Here is a 20892-nt window from a genome sequence, read left to right as displayed (position 1 = left end):
AGCATATTACATTCTTCAACGTCTGCATGTATGCTTTGTTTATGCTCTAGTTTCCTGTGCAATAATTTTGAACAAATGTATTTAAACATCACCAGAGCACAAGCGATGTTCTGCTAAGTGAGATAGAATCATAAGAGTTAGGCTTTTTGAGTATGGCCCCAGGCATTTTCTACTGTATATCAGTAGCGGTTCACACAGGTAAGCACAGTGAGGCGGTGAGGCGGGGCAAGGCGGGGCAAGGCGTGTGTGGGTAGTGGAATTTGACATACGATGGGAAAGTGAAAAGTAAATAACTAAATAAATAAAATCATCTACCTTGCACTCGCCGCATCGTCGACCATAACTCACCCACTAATGAAATGCTTAGGACCTCACAATATTTATACCAATAAAAAATACTTAAAAGCAAAATGTAATTAAACAACAACAGATATTCAGACCAATTAATGACATTCATAGATGTCTCAGTCAGATTGGTTGGGGTAATGCAATATGTACTCTCATCTGTAAGATGATTTACATTTGCTTCTATTTCCTTAAGGGTGAGGTCAGGAGCTTTGCATTTCATGTGCAAGTTATGGTTTGCATGGCTGTTGCACAAGTTATGGATGGTGTCCCTAATCACAATCTGAAAATGTCAGGGGTTTTTTTTGGTTTTTATTCTGTTCAGTTTTTTTTAACAGGTATTCTAAGCAAAGTTAACCATAACTTCAATTAAACCTTTTGTTGTTTTTAAAAACATATTTATAAACACGCACACATATATATCTATAAAAAATATGTTATGTTCGTGAGCTATTTTATAGATACATATATGTGTATATATATATATATATATATATATATATATATATATATATATATATATACATATATATATATATATATATATATATATATATATATATATATATCCACTCACACACCTAATATTTGTGTTGGGGGATGCAAGTGTTTTACAAAAATGTTCTGAGACCAGGCGATGTGATGAGGATTCAGCCAGCACACACTCGATCGTGTTTTCCCTTGTATCGTACCAGCTGTTTCTTGTTGTCAGAGATAACTGCTGGCATTCAAAGCATGACTGTGTGTGATGTCATTACCCAAATCGCCCTGTGAATGCTTTGCAAATGTTACGAGATCATTGTCCGTTTTGTAATGAGCTTGCCTTGAGAGAGACATCCCAACGCTGAGAGGCTACTGTACGCACTAAACCGAATTCAACGAGACGTTGTAAGTTTGAAAGCCAATTATGTGAGCTGTCAACTATCGCGAAAGCATATTTCCATACATTGCGGTCGTTCGTGCTGTACAGAAAAAAAAGTGTTGCAGCGTGCATAATAGAGAGGATTACAAATGCAAATGTATGCACATATTTCACATAGTTTTGTGTATGGGAAACTATAGAAATGAGTAACAGACTTTCTGTAATCATTGCTGTCCACGTCTGTGGCGACGACGACACAAGAATGGGCCTTTGTTCTCCCTCGGCGGGAACAATGGGGCTCATTTTCCACTTGCTTCAGAGGCCTGGGGGTTCCTGGCCTCTGCGTGGGCCCGCAGAAGTTCGGCAATGGTGCTGTGGGCTGACTTCGAAACAATGGACAGAGCAGAGTTGCCAACCTGAGGACAAAAAGACAAGAAAAAAAAAAGTTACGATAATGTAACTCATTAAATATTGCTCAGGGAACCCGCATGGGGTCCAAGTACCAAGCTATTTTAATATGAGACCATTACACGTCTGTGAAACAAGCCCAGTAATCCCAATTTGTTGCCCATTTTCCACAAGGGATAATCCCAAGAGCTGCAAAAAGCGTCGAAGGCCTTTCTCATTAGTTCTGGATGCAGACTGAGAGGTTCGCTGTGTTAGTCACGTCAACGTAATCGTCCCATTGTAGTTATTGGGGGTATTAGAGGAGCAAACATTGCCAAAATGCCTGCATTGGTCTACACAACGAGAGGCTTTACGCTGCTCTTTGATTGGTTGGTGCACAGAATATAAAACATTCTAAAGTTCAGTGCTTCGAACAGGTCTGTGATGAAACATTCAATGATGAAATAGCATAAAATGCACCACAGCAACCGGAGGTTCTCCAGGTTCATATTTACAAAGGGATTGTGCCACCAGAAAGTGACTTTTTCCTACGTTCTTGTGGCGCAATGCCCTGCATCATATTTACAAAGTGGTTTTAAGCCACTTGTGGCTTAAATCCGCTTTGTAAATATGGTAGCCTTTCATGCAGTTTGTAGCGTCAAAGGGGTGTGCAATGGGTGCTGCTGTGGGTGTTCCACCTTGACACCCATTGCTTGTTGACGCTGCCCCATATTTACAAGGATCTGTAAATCTGAGGCAGCGCAAAAGCAGGCATTAGATTTGCACAGTACTTTTATTTCTACTTGTTTTTGCTTTTTCTACAGAGGAAAACCCCATTAATGATTGTTTTTGTGCAAGAACAGACTCTTTCCTGCACATAAACCATCATCCCTGCAACGCAGGCACCCTTGCACTATAGCGAAAGGGTGTCTGAGTTGGCACTAGGCATCTATTTCTAGCGACAGCACAAGGGAAAACACAGAGGTGTGCCATATTCTTGTAAATACAGTGCATCCATGCATTTTTTAAATGATGCAGTGCTGCAAAATATGATGCACCGCCGCGTCATATGCCCTTCAGTCTCTGGTACACAGCACAGAGAACAACCCTGACTGCTCATAGAGTTCAGTTGATGAATCTGGTAGTTATGCTGAGGACCATCTGATTGGCGTCCTGAAGAATAATCTTATAGGGGGCATCCAGTGAATGATGTCACAATAGGTCTCCAATTCCAGGTAGGCATCATCAATGAGAGAATCCTTCTGGAACATTTTACATTGGTGATAGTTAGCAATGTTGGACTTAGCAAATAAACCATATGTTCTCTCCACACTGGACATTCCCTTTTCTGTATATCTCAGGCCTAGATGCTTATTCTGCCAAAGTGGAATATGCATACCTGAGCTCAGATTCAACCCCCTGCCAACAGGATGTATGCAAAGCTGTACTGTTTTTATCCCTCTTTGGAAGACAGGTCTTAAGACATGTCTTAGTTGTCACTTCCATGCTCTGTTCCTTATCACTTGTCACTAAGCCAAAGGAGTTTGGTTACGAAGGTGATGGGTACCCAATTCTGGTTAATCGAGAGAGAAAAATTTTCCTTTCCATCCAAGGACTCATAGTTAGAAAACATGGCCATTTTACAACCAGTAATAAGGTATCAACAGTGTATTGAGAATTGTAACCACCCAGTAGTGCCCCCTGTACCATTACACAATAATAGATGGAACTGGGGCTGTGCTGTGATGGCGAGGCGTACCCACTGGCAGGACACTTGGCTTCAGTTCTGCAGGATAGGTGCCATGCCACTGAGGCTCGCCCTCAACAGATAATGGAATCAACATTGATTTTCTGATTACGGCGAGATCAGAGATACAAGGAAAATTTTCTGAATTAGATTTCAACTTTAATACCTTTATTCTGGTCAGTTTGGAAGAGAGGAGAACTGTGACTTCTCCTGAGAGCACTGGAAAACCACCAGGACACTATCCGACCTCTGAGCATTGTAGTTACAGTACGAAGTCACCCTTTACTAGTCTAAAACAATGTTTGCCTGGAGCTTCACTGCAGTACAAAGCAGAAATGACCAACTGTGGTCAAATTATCTGCACTTAAGCAGATGGAAGGGGAATTATTTTTATTTTTGTATTTTTCATAAATCTTTTAATTAAAGTTATAAGGAAGTGGCACTATTAAACCTCACTCCTTCTGCGTTTAGTGCCTAATCTACTATTACATACCATCCAAGCTAACAAGCAGACTGCATTTCATATGTGTTGTGGGTACACAAGGAAATACGTTAACACGAAGAAAGAACATATCATCGATTTCTAGCATGTTTCATCTTAGGCGAACTATTCCACGCGAGGACTAATGCATTAAATAGTATTATATGTTCATCACATAAAATGACATTCATAAACGTGTACAGCACACAAGAGCAAAAGCAGCATTTAAGGACAATAACCTGAAAGGGGACAACCCTTATGGGAGGTGTGGCAGTCATGTTAAATCTACTAGCTAGCCTTTTGACTAGTTAGTAATAATTGCTTCCAGATCCTGGACTTTGTTTCCTGTGCTCATGATTTTGGGGACGAGTTTGTTGGATGCTGGGAGATTAGCATAAGCCTCCACTGCGAGTCTGTCAATTGGGAAACATCCTTTACAACGCAACTTTTACCACGCAGTGCCTTTATGACGCAACTTTTACAACACAAACCATTACAACGCATTGCGCTGGGGGGCGCTCTAGGATAGGGAATAGATTTAATTTACTATCCAACACCTTCCCTACTATCCACGGGGACTGGATTTGGAATAGTAAATTAAACTATTCACTATCCAGCGCCTCAAAGTACTATGCGTTGTAAAGGTATTCGTTGTAAATACTGCGTTGTAAAGGCATGCGTGGTAAAAGCATGCGTTGTAATGTCATACATCCCTGTCAATGACACAGACCTTTCCACAGACTGGTAGTTGGGAAGCTTGGTGGTGTTTGTGTTATCAGACGGGAAGAGTCCCTGAGTCTGCAAAGAGTTGACCTTGACCTTTCACCCTCATTGTTAAGTTGAGGAGGTCGGTATCACTTGCAATATAATGCTGTTTTGAAGAAATGACAAGCATTTCTTCAGGAAGCATCAACATTCAAATAAAAGCAACATGACCGGTCCCATAAAACCTGCAACAACAGGCAATCCAGGTGACACAGAACAACCCTGCTGTAGCAAATAAACTGAGACGATCAGAGGGCTTTAGTCAACTTTGATAAAAAGAAATGTATAATCAAGAAGTCATGCATATACGAGGGGATAGGAACATCGATGCCCATCCCAGACGCGACTTTTCTATTCCACAATAGTGCCCCGTCTCCCACAATTAATATTTGGCATCATAAAAGTTTCTTCTTCTCTGGAAGTTTTTCTTTTCTCTGACAGTTTCTTTTAAATCCCAATAGGCTAGTGATGGGTAAATCGTGTGCCCTGTGTCCCCTAATCATCACAGAGAGGTGCTTGCTTTCTAAAAAAAAACACAACTTTCTCGTTGTGGATCGATTGGTAGAGGATATGGCCTACGGTTGTCAATACTGGGAACCTTGCTCTAAGTCAGTTTCTGGGAATTCAGCTCATAAAATGCTAATATTTACTAAGTTTAGGACCTTATCTAGAGTTTGGGAGGCAGAATACTCCATCACAAACATGGTGGATGCCGTGGCCGCTGTATTACAAAAGCTTTATTGCCCATTTAAATTGTAATAAGGCGGATGGGATATCTACCAAATTATGACAAGTATTCATCAGGCCAAACTCTAAATAAGGCCCTTAGTCCAAAAATCCCCAATTTATTAATTGCGAAAAGCATGGGGTCCTTGGAGCACAGGCTACCCTATTTGTATAATACTTGGAAGTACATTTGCAAATTGATAACATACTGGGCCATTTGGTTTTTGGTCTATCAATGCGTAGGAAAATTCAGTAAATGAGGTGCACATGCAAGACCTTAATTTAAGTATAATTTGTTATTTGTGCATCACCTAAAATGTCATTATCTTGCACAGTTGGTAGCACAGCTGCTTTTTTGATGGTCACTGTTGCTAATTTACTTTCACAGTTTAATATGTCACTAAGTAACAAAAGAGTCAACATGCCAGTGAGCCACAGGCACATTTATTTGTAACCACGCGATTGTTATCAATGATCTTCTTGTTTGAAGTATGCAGAACCACCTCTCCTGAACCTCCTGCGGCCTTTGCCTGGCAATTTCACAAAATATCTCCATTCCCAGATAAGGCAAAATCCCATCATTTATAAACAAATGAATTTGCTAGTAATTAACATTTTAAATAAAAATGTACTTGCAGCTACCCAACTCAACTAAGGGCCTTATTTATGAGGGCATGCGTCAGTTTTACGCTTCTGTTGCGTCACTTTTTGTGACGCCATGGCAGCGTAAAACATGCCCACTGTTGCGTTCTATTTACAAAGTGACGCATCTTATCAGATGTGTCACTTTCTAAACCCCTGCGCTACATTCTATCTGCGTCAGGTATAATGTATGCGGAGGGTGTTCCCACGGAAGTAAGCCTCGTAGAAGTGATGCAGTCAAATCTATGAGATTTCACTGCGTCACTTTGAGGACGCCATTGCGTCAATATCTTACGCCTGCCTCAAAGCAGGCATAAGACTGACACAGGCCCTTTCACATGGGGCTTGCCCCATGTGAAAGGACACATTGCTGGAGTTGCGTCACTTTTGTGACACACTCCAGCAATGCATCATTTTTGCGCCCACAGATACGTCAGAAATACTGACGTACCTGTAACTCCTTGCGACATGATGCATCATACTGTAAATATGACGCATCCAGCATGTTGCAAGGAGGGCGCAATGAAAAGTGACGCATCGCTGTTTTCACACAACAATGCGTCACTTTTCATAAATGAGGCCCAAAGTGTTGACCTGACAAAGAAACTTCCTTTACCAGCTTTCAGAAATACATTTCAGAAACATTTTGTGTAGTTGAGATCCATTAGCAGTCATCAACCGTGTTTACCTGCATATTAGCTAAAATGAACTTGCTAGAGACTAATCTGGTTAACTCCATTTTAAGACAAAAAGGAGTAAAAATATCACACAGGCAACGGGTCTCACAATTGTTTTTCGCCAACCCCATTTGTGCTAGAAATCAACAGCAATGTTGAAATGTGATGTTCTTAGTGCTTTTTGTGTCATGTCATGTTTGGGGTCACTGTACAGCTTTGCAGGTTAAAGTTCTGCAGCTTCCTAAACTGGTAGGTCTTTTTGGACTTTTTGCATTTTGCAGCATAGCCTTAATATCTCTTTAGGTAGAGTTCTTTTTTTTTCTTTTTTTTTGTAGTCCTCATATGCCGTAAGGATATTCTCAAAGTCAGTGATTCCAACCACCCTCTGCAAAAATGCAGAGGGGTCCCTTTTTAGACTCTGACGATCCTTATAGGTGCGCTTTCTGCAGATACCCAAGTGCGTCCATAGCAGAACTGCACTATACCGGTTCAATTCAGTTCTACCGAGTATCGAGGCCCATGAACTGATCTTAGGGTAACTCCGTCTGCAAAAAGGCATAATCATTGGACGAGGTTATTTACATCCTATCCAACCAATTAATACATGGGTTCCAGAAATGCTTCCTTCTTTTCCATACAACCTTATCTAAATTAAGTGTGTGTCTGATTGCCCTAATCCAATCAATATACAAAGGTGATTTATCACTCACCCAAAGTTTACATATTTCTCTGCGAGCAAGAATTATTAAATAAAGAGACAGTTTGTTGGTATCCTGAGAGAGTTCATCATAATTACCAAATAATCCAAAGAAAACTAATAATATACTGACCTGTATATCAAAATTAAAAAGTGATTTCATACCTTCTTCAATCTCGGCCCAAAAAATCTTTAAATTAGGACAGGTTAAAAACATTAGGTAGAGTTCTTGAAGGATTATGCTACAGAGTTGTCAACAGTGACTTTGCAGGTATGTTTCGGTTGAGTATGTTTTTAATGGCCTTTCCAACTTTGCCATTGTAAGAAAATCTGAAAATATGTCACCATTAGATCTGTAGCATTATCAGTTAGTTTTGAGGTGACCATATTGCCAGACTGTCACTCCAGCCGTGCTCCTAAGTAACAGGGAAAGGTAGTAATACATATTTAAATAATGTAATCTATTCTTTACCTGCTACCCCTCCCTTTATGAAACCTTTACATTATGGTCTCGGTTTTATTGATTCCTCTGTTTGACTTTTCAATTCCCTTAAATTATTCTGCTGGCAATCTATGTTATCTGCATATCCTCTCCTTTACACCATCCCATTTAGCGCCTCAACAGTGAATCTTTTCTTTCCATAGTTTTCTCTATTTCCTTTTGGTGGTTGAGAGCAATTGTGAACAAAATCCTTTTACCTTCTTGTCCTTTCCGTTTGCCTCTTTATTCCTACCGCCACATAACAAGTGTATCTAGTCTCCCTTTCTGCTTTTCATTTTGCTACTCATTTAAAATGTAACTTTTCTGCACATCCTTTACCTCCTCTCGTACACTCAAATGCCCATTTCTATAGTGGATTATTTCTCTTAACCTCTCACTGTCCCCAGACCAGCTGTTCTTCTTCTCCACCTTCTTATCTACTCTCTGTTTGTGTCCTCTCTCTACTAGAATATTTCTTTATCAATCAATTGAAGGTATTTTAGCCTAAAATCCCTAAAACTTTATGTACATAATAAAACATTTCATTCACAAGAAGAAATATTGATTCTGCAACCAATATGTAATGGCAAGAAAATGAAAGCTACATCAAGAAATCACTTTGAAAAAAAAAAAGATCACATCATCTAAATCAGTGTTCCATTACAATTATTCTAGGGCTTAAAGTGCACCATGCATTTAACCCCAGACTGTTTGAACAAATTCGAGATCTCACAAAATGTATTTCTACCTCTGAATGTAGGAGTTTTGGGACTCCCCCACGTCTGGAGCTTAGTGAATGCCATTACGGAGGGTGGTTTAGAAAGATCTTTTTCAGTCTCTTCAGATATACTTCAGCCATCTCCCTACCAAACAAAGGGGCATATTATCAAGGGGGTTTATCTCTGCTTTTTTGGCTTTAAAAGCCAAGAAAGCGGAGATAAAATTATCTCCCTATTACCTAGCTGTCGCTAACACCAGTTAGTGACAGCTAGTAGGAGATAGCGACCATCTTGGGCCCCACTTTGCATGTCAGTGATATTTATCACTAATGACATGCAAAGTGGGCGTGCCAAGATGTTAGCGACTGGAAACAGTCGGTAACATCACTATCTCCTATTACCAACTTTTGGAGATATTCGCGCTAAGCGCGAATATCTCCAAAAGCTAACACCTGCCCTGAGCAGTTCTTAGCCATGTTATCCAATGGGAGGTGGATAACATGGCTAAGAGCATTAGCTCGGTAATGCATGAATATCGCAGACTTTTCTGCGATATTCATGCATTGCGGCCGTTTTTTATCGCATTTGCGATAAACCTTGGTAATACCAAGGTTTATCTGCGATAAAAATCGGCGCAGCACAGCGGTAAAATTTTGTCTCTAACCAAGCAATAGCGATAATTATCGCTATCGCTTGGTAATATGCCCCAAAATCTTTATGTTTGAACCCTTCGTGCCAAGTTCCATAACATTTTGCATCTTCGTTATTTTTAAGGCTCTGTATTACTGCAAAATCGAGTTTTGTTAAATTTAATGAAATGTTGCCCATCATTTCCTTGTTTGGCTTTCATTCTCTCTAACTTCATGATCTTCATCTCTCTCCTCTGGTACAGTCAAATCTCATACTGATCTCTCTATTTCTCTCAAATTGTTTTCACCCCAACCTTTGTTCTACCTTCGCATAAAATGCTCCTTTCTTCCCCAGCCCAGATTTTGATCACTCTTGACATACAGTGGCCCCTCTGAGCATTTAGTGGACAAATGTGGTCACCACTCTAAACCAGCGAGGATCCCTGATATCCGGTGGGCCCTTTTTAGGTCTTGCTGAGCCAGCGCATGCGCTGCTCTGCGAGAAATTTTGTAAACAGGCTTTTAAAAGTGCTACCAGAGGCTTTTCCTGGCCTCAAGCTTGCGTGCAAGTGCACGTGCACGCGCGCAGCCGCCATGTGGTTTTCTGTCAAGGCTCATTAAGCATTGCGTGCCTATCTCCGCGCTTCAATTCCCTCCCCCACCACAGATCGCGTCACTCTGCTGGCCTCCACTCCCCCGCACCCCTTCCCCACTGACACCCGCTGCCTCAACATCTCATCCTCTGTCCTGCTTTAATTACCACCAACATTCCTCCCTCGACCCTCGCGTTGCTTGTTTAAACTGCTTCAGGGAGTGTGTGTGCGTGTTTGAAAAATAAACTAATCGATTTCTAAAGCACGCACATGGTTCCCGAAATGTTTTAACAAAGCTTTGTTTTCTACTTATAATGTATAGTGCATGTTTAATTTTTTTTTATTTTATGTAATTGTTGAAATAAGCGTTGTGTTTGACTTTTCTTTTCTGTATTTATCTTAAGCGTGCACACACTGACTTATCCATACGAAAGAAAGCTTTTCAAAATGCTTCAAAAACACAAGCTGGTCATAAAAGGCTTGCATCCCCGCTCTTCTTGGCTAGTCTTTGAAGTGTGGCTTTTACCTTCAGGCCAGACGAGCCCCCGTACACTGCCCTTTCTTATCACCCATTTAGGTCGGGCAGGTGGAAGTCTTAGATCTTCTTCCAGGGCTTGCTGCCACCTACGGTTCTTCGTAATGGAAGCAAAAATATTATGGGCACATCCCTGGTGCCCAAAATGTTGCAGGCTGCCCTGCGTGGTTTTCAAGCCACACCGATTGGCGAGGAGAATACACATTTATTCAATGTATTCATTTAGTAATGCACTGCTGTATACGGAAAATCAGTCCAGTGGGTGGCTGGGGGTCCTGGATCGTTGCCAGTTCAGAATAGGACGTTGCCAGTTTCATAATGCATTTTCAGATGTAACACTTCATGCCCCGCTGATGCCGTTTCTAGGCGCTGTAATTAACAAGTGATACCATTGCCTAATTTGATGGAACTCAGTTTACCGCGACGACAGACTGCTCAGTTGGCCATTTCCAGCATGCGGACTTGTGACTGCAAATCAATACACATCTCAGCAGTAATTGTCTTGTACAATTCCAAACTGGCAGCGGAGCAGCAAATGGTCACACACAGTCTACTCAAAGTACGGCCCCGGAGCTGTATGTGGCCCTCCTGACCTTTACTTACGGGCCACAGCACAACCACTGCAATGGGCTGCTGTTAACTTGATCAAGCGATAACATTCAGAGAGATGTTCAATAAACAGGCCAGCATTTATTTACACTAACTGGAGTAAAAGGGAAGAAGCAAATAACGTGTCCTGCACCATTTCACTTTAGGGAACTATTCTTTTTTTTTTTTTTTTTTTTGCAACAAAAAGTGTAAAAATATGATAAAGGCTCTTCAGAATTCACAAATGTGTATTTCACCAACATGCAGAAGTGTTTCAATTTAGACGTCAAATTATATCACTGCATTCAGCAGCATTTTTTAAAGTGACAGTTAAAAAAAATGAATGTAGAAACACATTTATGTCTCTGCCCGCACTGACAGCGATGCAAATAGTGAACTAAAAGGCAAGTCAGTTGTCACACACAACCTTCTGGGTGGTCTGGGATGGGTTTATGCATGAGCACCCATTATAGTTTATTAAATCCAACACAAGAGAAGGTTGCTAGCGATAGCGCCCACCATAACACCTCCCCTTTTAAAGCCTCACCCCTAATGAAGCCTCACTCCCACCATTGCTGGCTTAAATGCGGCCCTCAGGCACACCACAGATCACACTTTGCGGCCCCAGGGAGAATGTTTACGTGTAGCCATGGTCTAATATAACAACCGAAACAAAAAAAAAGTATCGATCTTTGCTCTATGACAGGGGTCTCCAACCTTTTGTGAAATAAGAGCTACTTATATTCAATGAAAATCATTGTGAGCTACTAATATTATTAGTATTGTAAAAGTGACCACCTCAGGGAAGATTACATAATTGGTCACTATATGCAAGATTACGAGCAGTGATCACCGCGGTGCATCAGACGGAGTTGCGAGCAGTAATGTAAACAAGCATTGGCATAGCCAATAGGTCTTGCCTTTAAGACCTTAAAAGTGTTTAGTTGTCCAGCACAATATCCTTGTTGCAACAACATCAACCGTTGCAAAGCTAAACGCTTATAAGGTCCCAAAGGCGAGACCTATTGGCTATGCCAAAGCTTTTTTGGCATGCAATAGTAACATATTGGCATGTCAATCTGTATTGGTCTTTATGGAAGTGTAGAAAATATGAAAACTTGGTAAAAATGACAAGTTGATATACAGGGACGTAGGAAGAATGTAACTAAATTTGCAATGGTGATATTTAGGGTCAAACAGTTATATTTTCAGAAATGAAGACCCCATAGGGAGGCAATTCAACTGAAACGTTTGTATTTGAGGACACATTCATGTAATCTGTTGGCAGGAAAATGGTAAACCAAGGTTTGAGGATCATTACTTTATTTTTCAAAAATAAAAAAAATATTTTATTGCAAAATAAATGATTGTTCAAAAATCAAAAAGCTCATGTTTATGATCAAATGGGTCTAGCTCTACAATTAAATATATTTTGGAAATGCACCCATTTACAACATTGAGTGATAATTCATGTTGAACTTGTGGCACTGATTTCCAACGCTATTTATTTGGCACCACAGAGATCTTGTGTTTTGCATTGGCTGTTATTTTATGACTCATGTTGAGGCATTTATTTATCTATATTGATGCTTTGATGCCCTTATCATTGACACTGCTGTCTGAGCCTCTAACAATGGCATAATCATTCTCTCTCAATTGATAAGATATTTCTATCCTGAAGGATATGATGCAGGCCGCATTGTAAAGGCGCCTCATTATGATGGATGCTTTGAAAAGTAAACCGGCCGGAAGTTCCGGCTGCCTTCCGATGGGCACGGAGAGCCTGTCAGGCAGTCGGAAGCCAGCCAGTAATCTCAAGGGTGGGCCTTACCGCCCTTGAGATTACGATGCACAGTTGCTTGCCTGTCTGACCTGGAAACCCTGTCGGAAAGCGTGTTTGGGGGCACCCCGCGAGGACCCCTTTGGTGCACGGCCTCCAGTTGGAGGCCGAGGGGGCACCTATGGTGCTCCACAGTTGATCCCTGAACCTTGTGGGATGAACTCTACCTCCCTTTTATCAATGGAAGCGAGTGCTACGGCCGGTTTACGGCCGTAAAACAAGCTCCCATTGAGGAAAAGGTGCATGCGACCGAACAGTGTTCGGTTGCATTGTAATGGGCCAGTCGAGACCGCCGACCGGGTGCCAGTTGGTCCCAGGACCTAGTCAGTGTCGTGCGGAAGCAATTCCGCTCGACATCAAAATCAGTCCCAAAGTGTTAATAGATCCACTTCATAAATGTAACACAATAATGGGGATGTCATGCTAATAACTTGTATTGCTACTCAAAGGAACCCTTCTCAGCATCCTTAGAGTAGCAAAAGATTGAGTGGGAAAAGCAATAATGTTCCAAACCTATGCCTTTCAATTTACAAGCAGCACTTTGATGCCAGTTCATAACTTATTGTGCTATATTAGAAAGATTGTTATTTATGGACATAATGTAACAAAAGGTTACCTGTGACAAAAACAATAACCCACTGAGATATAAATCTAAAATACTAATCTGTGATCAGTATGTCACATATTGTTATTTGCAGCTGGATCACTTCCCTTTTATACTATATCATGAGTCAAAACGGTGACTAGACAAATCACAGATCTTTCTCTCAAGTGCATTAATCACCAGAGTTATCATGCCCTTGTAATGTCCCCTAAAATGCTGCACACACTAAGATCTCTGCAGGCTGCTCTTATCTCATTATAGTATGTTATTCAGAGGTCACCCTCTTGACCTTGCCGTCCAGTGCAACAGCACTGGTCACACCACTCTAAAGCTGGCACTGCTCTGAATTGTTGCCACCACAGAAACACGCTTCTGGCTTACCTTGTCTGTTAATGTAACATCACATTCGGGCCGAGAGAGAAGCTGCCTTACGATTTCCACATGGCCATGCCGACAGGCGATCATCAGAGCTGAATTGCCATCATCATCTTGTAAGTTGACTTGTGCTCCACAAGATAGCAAGACCTGCACCATGTCAGACCGCCCATGGCTCACTCCAAGCATGAGTGCTGTCTGGCCTCCCTGCAAACACATGATCACAAGAAATATACCATTAACAGCAAGCACCACCGTGAATGTCTGCAACTACATCTCTTTAAAACATGTTTCTGTTTCTGTAGATGTAAGGCAATATTGTGCAACCTCAATCAACAAGATCTCAGGGAAATGTATGCAGTGCTTGAGTAAGTATCTGAATTTAAATGTGAGACTTTGAAAAAGCAATAAGAAACTACATATAATAGGGATGACCATGTTTGACCAATATTCATTTGAACAAGCTCCTTTCTGCCGGTTTACAACAACTTTATTGTATAATTTTCTCCAGGTGTCCATGAGAGAGAGACAAACTCTCTCATTAAAGTCATAGCGCCCTCTTTTTTTTAAAGAAAAACAGTGTAAAGGAATGAAACTGGGTAGCTCAATGAAAATCCACTGGCAAGGAGGATCATCGTGGGCACTGATCATCTGTTAGGGTCTACCTGATTGCTTCAGTCTGATATCACATGACGGGGTGAGCAAGAGAGGCATGTCTATGCCCCCATGAAAAACCCATCACCTGTGACAATATACAACAAATTCTCTCAAGCCATCCAACAGTAGTATTTCATTTGCAACCTTCAGTGTGAAATCATCTATTTCAATGCAGACTGCAATCCCAGTGAGGAGACAAAAGAAGGGGAACGGCCAGAAGATTTGCATATTAAGGACTGCTAACACAATAAAGGATCATAAATATATTGCAAATGGTGCTACCATAAGTTTCTGCTTTTTTGGGAGATTTAGGCTGTGGTGGTCGACAACTAGAGGTCTCCATGAGGAGTAGAATAACTTTTTATGGACCAAAATATAATATAGCCAGCCTGCCTGCCTCCCTCCCGCCGTCCCTTTCTCCCTGTGCACAGCGGGGGTTGGCAGCAGGGCCTGGCCTTCTGACTTTTTGGTAGGGGAGGGGAAGCAGCACTGCACACTGACTTCAGACAAGTGCAGAAGGCTTTGGCTACAGGCCCAGGCCTTCCAACAGTTCTTGTGCCCAAGATGCAATGGCGGTCCAAACCTAGCTGTGTGCGTCCTTTGGCTGTGTGCAGCACAGTTTCTACTAGCACTGAACCCTCTGTGGATGACCATGCAGGATCTAGCAGTTAATGAAGAAAACCGCTTTCATCAGTTTTGTTGGTGGTTTTCAAAGTAAAAAGAAATGATGGAGGGGTTCTTGTTTAGGGGGGTGGCTTGCAATTGTGTTGGCAAATGACTACTTACAAACTTTGAATACTTTCCTTTTGCCCATTGATTACATTTCATGTAATGGTCTTCCATCCTCTGATTCTAATTCCTGGGATTCTTTCATCTGCACCAGGTGTTTATTAACGCACTCCATGCAATAAAATGCAAAAATGATGATGTGGGATTTATTTTCTTCACTTTCTACAACACCTCTCCTAGAACATTTTCTGTTCTTCGTGTATCATTGGATTGGCTCTCTGCCCCTATTTAGTCTATGCTGGCATGTGACAGTCCTGGCATTTAGTTTCTTCTTTTCAGAGTTATTTGTGAAAAAGTCCCTTATAGCCAGTGGTCTCCGTGCTGAGACCAAGTACTTTGGAATACAAATGTGTATGATATGAAGTTTGTAGAACATGCATCATTTAAAAATAAAAATAAAAAAACTTTGGGAATGACATTTGAGAGTCACCTTACATGTGCCTGGGGGTCAGAGTGTGCCCATCCTGTCCCCTTATGTGGACAAATAGAAAGAAATATTTATAGCATTTACGTGAAGGCCTTTAAGGGGAGCTGAATAAAGCAATTCTGCAATTGGGAAAGAGGCTTTGGCTGGTTGGTGGGGGTCCATCATTGCAGGACATATTTATGGGGGACAAGATTTAAATTAAGAACAGACCACAAACCACTGGTGAATGTCTTCACAACAAAAGGAGGGAAAGGCCACTCCTCGAAAGGCGAAATGTTTGTTTAGGCTTCAATAACATTAGTTAATGATGAAATATGTCCCTGGCACAAGAAATATTAAAGCAGATTGCCTTTCATGGTTGCCAATAATGCCAGCAGAAGATGAAGGTATGGAGGAGCAGGAAGAAGAAGATTGGATGGTGACCACAGTACTGTTGTTGCTTGAAAGAGCAATCACTTAGGACAAGTGGAAGGGTGCCTGCCCTTAGGTATTGATGAGGAGTTGAAAAGAATAAGGAACAATATAATGAGTGTGTGGAGAAAAGAATGGACAAGTGATGAACTTTTTGGGAACTATAAGCTGGTGTGGACAGAGTTGTCAGCAGTGAATGATATTCTGTGCAGAGGTGAGAAGCTGGTGGTCCCAGAGTCTATTAGGAGATGACTTATGGAGTTATTGCAAGAAGGTCATGGAGGTATGTCTGCCATGAAGCGTAAGGTGCTGATGGACTTCTGGTGCCTGGGTATGGACAGGGACATAGAGAGGTATGTGAGAAATTGGGACAGTTGTGAGAACAGTGGTAAGTCTTGTGTAGTAAGGGAATCACTATAATCCCCATTAAATGTCCTAAGGGTGCATGGAGGAAGCTTAGCATGAACATTTGTGGTCCATTTGGTCATCAAGGATTGAGGGGTAAATTTGCCATAGCAATGGTTGACTATTTCACTAATTGGTTAGTAGTTCACATAGTAGATGATGTGAAAACAGAGGTATGTATTGATTGGATTTTGTAGAGATGTGTTTGCAAGAGAAGGTATTCCTCAGGATATCGTCATGGATAATAGTCCACAATTTGTTTCAGAAAAATTGTTTGATTTCTTTAGATTTCACAACATATAGCACCATAGCACCGCTTTGAATCATCCCAGAAAGAACAGATTAATTGATAGATTTATCAAAGTGTTGGGAGATTTCTTGCAGTTAGCCAATAAGAATCGCTTGTAGCGGAAGGATGAGCTAAGGAGTATGTTGTGAAATTAAAGGTGCACACCATATTCAGTAGCAGGTGAATCACCTTTTGTGCTTCCAAGAGGAAGGAAGTCTGCAATAATAGCCTGTCCTGCATGGATGAAAAGTGGAGGGGTCACTGAGTGTAAGGTGAGCCTTTTGATTAAAAGAGTGAAAGAAAAGCAAACACGCTACTGACAAAGACACAATAGCAGGTTGAGAAGTGCACATATGTTTGAGGAAGAAGAGTACATCTGTGTCAAATTGGGTGCATCAGTGAGAAAAAGGAAAATCTTCATTTTCGAGTGGCAAGAAAATAAAAAAACTTTCGGTAACACTGTGATATTGGAAGGCAATGAGAAGTGGAATGTCAGGAGATTGGTATCTTATGGTGCAGAGAAAATACACAGTGAGAATAACAGGAGTGAAAACAATCCGGTGTGCAAAGAAGCTGGTAGGGTATATCCTTAGAGGAAAAGAGTAAGCCATACATGGTTGAAGGATAATGTTAAGTAATTAATTTAATATTGTATTCATATTTCTTAATTAAGAATATTTGCTTCTTAATGAATATTGCTCTTGTTTGTCTGTCATATAGATTAATTTAGAATGTTTCTTTTCTTCACATTTCTCTATGTTAATTAAGAATATTTGCTTTAAACGAATATTGCTCTTATTGTATGTAATATAGATTAATTAAGAAAGCTTCTTTCTTTTATTTTAAATGGCTGAGATGTGGTATGTTCTTTTGTGATTGGTGTTGCCTTAATGTCAGAATGCTATGGAAGAATTCCAGGAAGAAATGTAAAAGCAAGTTGGTAAAGAGCAGTTAAACGATTGCACTGTAGGGTCCTGTTGTACTTTCCTACTTGCTTTGGATTCATATAATTCTATTCAGCTATATAGCTATTGGGGTGGTTTCTTCAAAATCAATAACAGGTGGCACACACTCACACATGCAGAGACACAGGCAGAAGGTAGCCTAACAAACCACTAGCTGTAGGCCTAGCACAGAGAAGTTACTTAATCAAATCTAAGTGGATTGATGGCATGCTCCCAAATACGTAGAGACACAATTCAATCAATCAATCAAAAATTTGTATAGCGCGCTACTCACCCGTGGGGTCTCAAGGCGCTTGGGGGCGGGGGGTCCGCTACTGCTCGAATAGCCAGGTCTTGAGTTGCTTCCTGAAGGAGAGGTGGTCTTGGGTAAGACGGAGGTGGATGGGGAGGGAGTTCCAAGTCTTGGCTGCCAGGTAGGAGAACGATCTTCCTCCCATGGTGGCTCTTCGAATGCGTGGAACGGTGGCGAGGGTGTGGCTGGTCGATCGTAGTTGGCGGGTGGGGGTGTAGAAGGTCAGGCGGTAGTTGAGGTACCTGGGGCCCGAGTTGTAGAGGGCCTTGTGTGCCTGGGTGAGGAGACGGAACGTGATTCTCTTGCTGACGGGGAGCCAGTGCAGGTCTCTCAGGTGTCCGGAGATGTGGCTGTGTCGGGGGATGTCCAGGATGAGTCGTGCGGAGGCGTTCTGGATGCGTTGGAGTCTTTTCTGCAGTTTGGCTGTGGTTCCGGTGTAGTGGGAGTTCCCTTCAAATGTACAAAACTTGTGGTCCGGTGAGAGTTACAGTTCCCAATTTGGGATGTCAGCCATTAGATGCCAGGGTCCCTCAAGAAACATGGAGGAGTGAGCTCCATTTCCACCAAATAACACACTATGATATAGATTAAGTGAACATCCTGGAATGGTATCTGGTCAAAGTAAGTCAGACACATTTCTCAATATAACGGACATTCCAACCACTCTGAAACCACTGCTTAAAACATGAGGTCCTCCAACATTAGAAGCTGATGAACCATATTCTAAAGCCACAAACAACAAATATATGTGGGTTCCCTCCAAAAAAGGCATCATTTGCTTCTTGCCATTGGAATTGATATGGAATGGGATCCTTAAGACAAGATTTCAAAAAATCTTTTTCAGAACTTGATCACAATCTAAAGTGTTGAAACACGAGTTGATGAATTGGAAACTGTGAAGGCAGAAGGTGCAATGTCAGAGATGAACTACAGGCTAGGGCGGAAGAGTTTGAGTAGCAATATCAAGATATTCTTTATAAGATCGGTGACTAAGAGACCAGGTCCAGATGGACTACGGATTAGAGGCATACCCAAAACTATCCCAAATTCTGAGCTGGAAGTTTTGGTCCTAGGCATACTCTTGCACTGAAATGAAGATTCACCCATCGACGTCGATTCCACATATAGAATTTACACCAACCATTATGTGGCAAATAACCCAAGTACAGTTTTTCAGATTAAATCAAGAGCATAGAACTCATAATGTAGAGGGATTCCCACAAGTCGCTGTTCCAGGATGTGTCTGCAAAAACCCTCGCAAAGAGGAGATCAATCAAGATCGCGACTGACTTCTGCAAACCAAACAAATACCATATAGCTGGGGATATCCCATTCATCTACATTTGCCGATGAATCACAAACAACATTTGGTAGCAGCTAAAGAAGAAGCAGTGAAATTGTTAAATCTTGAATCACATTGAGAGAGGGAAATAGACTCTCTCAAGGACCACCTACCTAGATGACAGCTAAATAGATCTAAGAAAGTGAAGAAGAGAGCAAGAAACAAACACTGGCAGACGGGCAGCGTTGAAACAGTATTGGACATAGGTGCAACCGAATGCTCAATGAGACATTGTGCTCCACAGATTCTTTTTTATACACTTCAATTTCAGCATGGATACCTGACTTCCCCTGGCATACAATCCGCCCTCATAAGTTGTTGATTCAAGCATTGTACTATTACTCTTTTGTCTTATGGTATTACTGTGGGCCCATCCGTCATTATGAGTGTAGTTTGTTTCTTATGTTGATTCATATTTTAAAGCACTAGATTTATGTCTAAACCCGGAGCATTGGAAACGATACAGGAGGTAAATGCTGACTGCAAATATCTTTCCAGATAGTCAGGTGGAGGGGTCCCAGAAGGAAATGGCAGGGGATGACATTTGTAACAATTCTCTGGGGCTGGTGATGGGATCACATTGGGCCCTATGGAAAGATCTGAGAGTTACTGTCAGGAAAGCTCCATTGCAGATGGAATGTCTACTGTTACCATAGCTTAGTTTCTAACATTACATGCACATTCCACCATAAAGAGGAAATTACTCCTGAAGTGGCTGTCCACCAAAAGAGAAGAGACGGTACTTTTCCAGGGGAAGCACCTGGTAGTGTTAGATGTTCCAACATTGAAATACATGTTTTAATTCTTATAGTTTCACTCAATGACACTACATCAGTAGCAAAACTTGTATTAGGTCTTTTGTGCTGGAGTCCTCGTATATAGCTTAACAAGAGAAAGTGATTAGTCTGCAGGGTTGCCAACATGATAGAGCCTACCCAATCTTTTTTCCATTTATAGCCCCAATGATAAAAAAGAAACATTCTTTTCAGAACTTTTTCCCATCTTGCTGGAATTCTACAGTGAGAACCTAGTAGTTGGAGGAGACTTTAATTTTGCCTTATATTCAGCATTAGACATATCCTCCTGACATCAAAATAAACCCACTTTCACTTGCATTGGGCATAACTTAGACCTCGTTGACATATGGCGAATCACTTACCCCAACGAGCAGAACTACACTTTTTTTCAAACATAGATTGAACTCACTCACAGACCTCCTTCTTGATTTCATCAACCTTATTAGTTACAGTCATGACAGTGGACATTGGCACCCAGCGCCTCTCAGATCAGGCACCTCTCATAGTGGCACCTGTCCTCTTCCGACTCTTCCGACTCTTCACTTGACCAACACAGTAGTGTAGAAAGAATGAAATTGCATTATGCAAGCCTGCTCTTAAGAACAACATCTATGAAGCTCTGACAAATTATCTAGCCGAGTATGTGACTAGAGTTGTCTATATATACTTAACCTTGATGACATGTTGGTAATGTAATCAAATTGTGATTACAATATTTCTGCAGGTCCGTATTTCAACCACAATATAGTGACATACAACCAACGTAACAAATGTTGGTTTGCATAAGAAACGTTTATACCGAGAATCACACCAAACAGTATTTTT

The 20892-nt window shown here is 41.3% G+C and overlaps 1 protein-coding gene across 3 annotated transcripts in view; it reads right to left on the bottom strand.

The window, feature by feature from the left end:
- Positions 1 to 918: 918 nt before the first annotated feature.
- KANK4 (KN motif and ankyrin repeat domains 4) overlaps positions 919 to 20892 on the bottom strand; it is an 827707-nt gene continuing 807733 nt past the window's right edge. For 2 of the 3 annotated variants that reach the window (XM_078669568.1, XM_078669560.1), the window contains 2 exons: positions 13700 to 13900; positions 919 to 1623 (listed from right to left, as the gene is read on the bottom strand). In XM_078669568.1, coding sequence (XP_078525694.1) covers positions 1507 to 1623; positions 13700 to 13900 — 318 coding nt within the window. In that variant the 3' untranslated portion in view covers positions 919 to 1506. Of the gene's footprint in view, positions 1624 to 13699; positions 13901 to 20892 lie in introns of those variants that run through there. The other variant, XM_078669574.1, reaches the window with a different exon arrangement.

The sequence above is a fragment of the Lissotriton helveticus genome, chromosome 1_2, assembly GCF_964261635.1.
Source record: "Lissotriton helveticus chromosome 1_2, aLisHel1.1, whole genome shotgun sequence".
NCBI classification, from domain to species: Eukaryota; Metazoa; Chordata; class Amphibia; order Caudata; family Salamandridae; genus Lissotriton; species Lissotriton helveticus.
The sequence above is the reverse complement of the archived record's forward strand: the minus strand, read 5'-3'. Positions and strand labels throughout refer to the sequence as shown.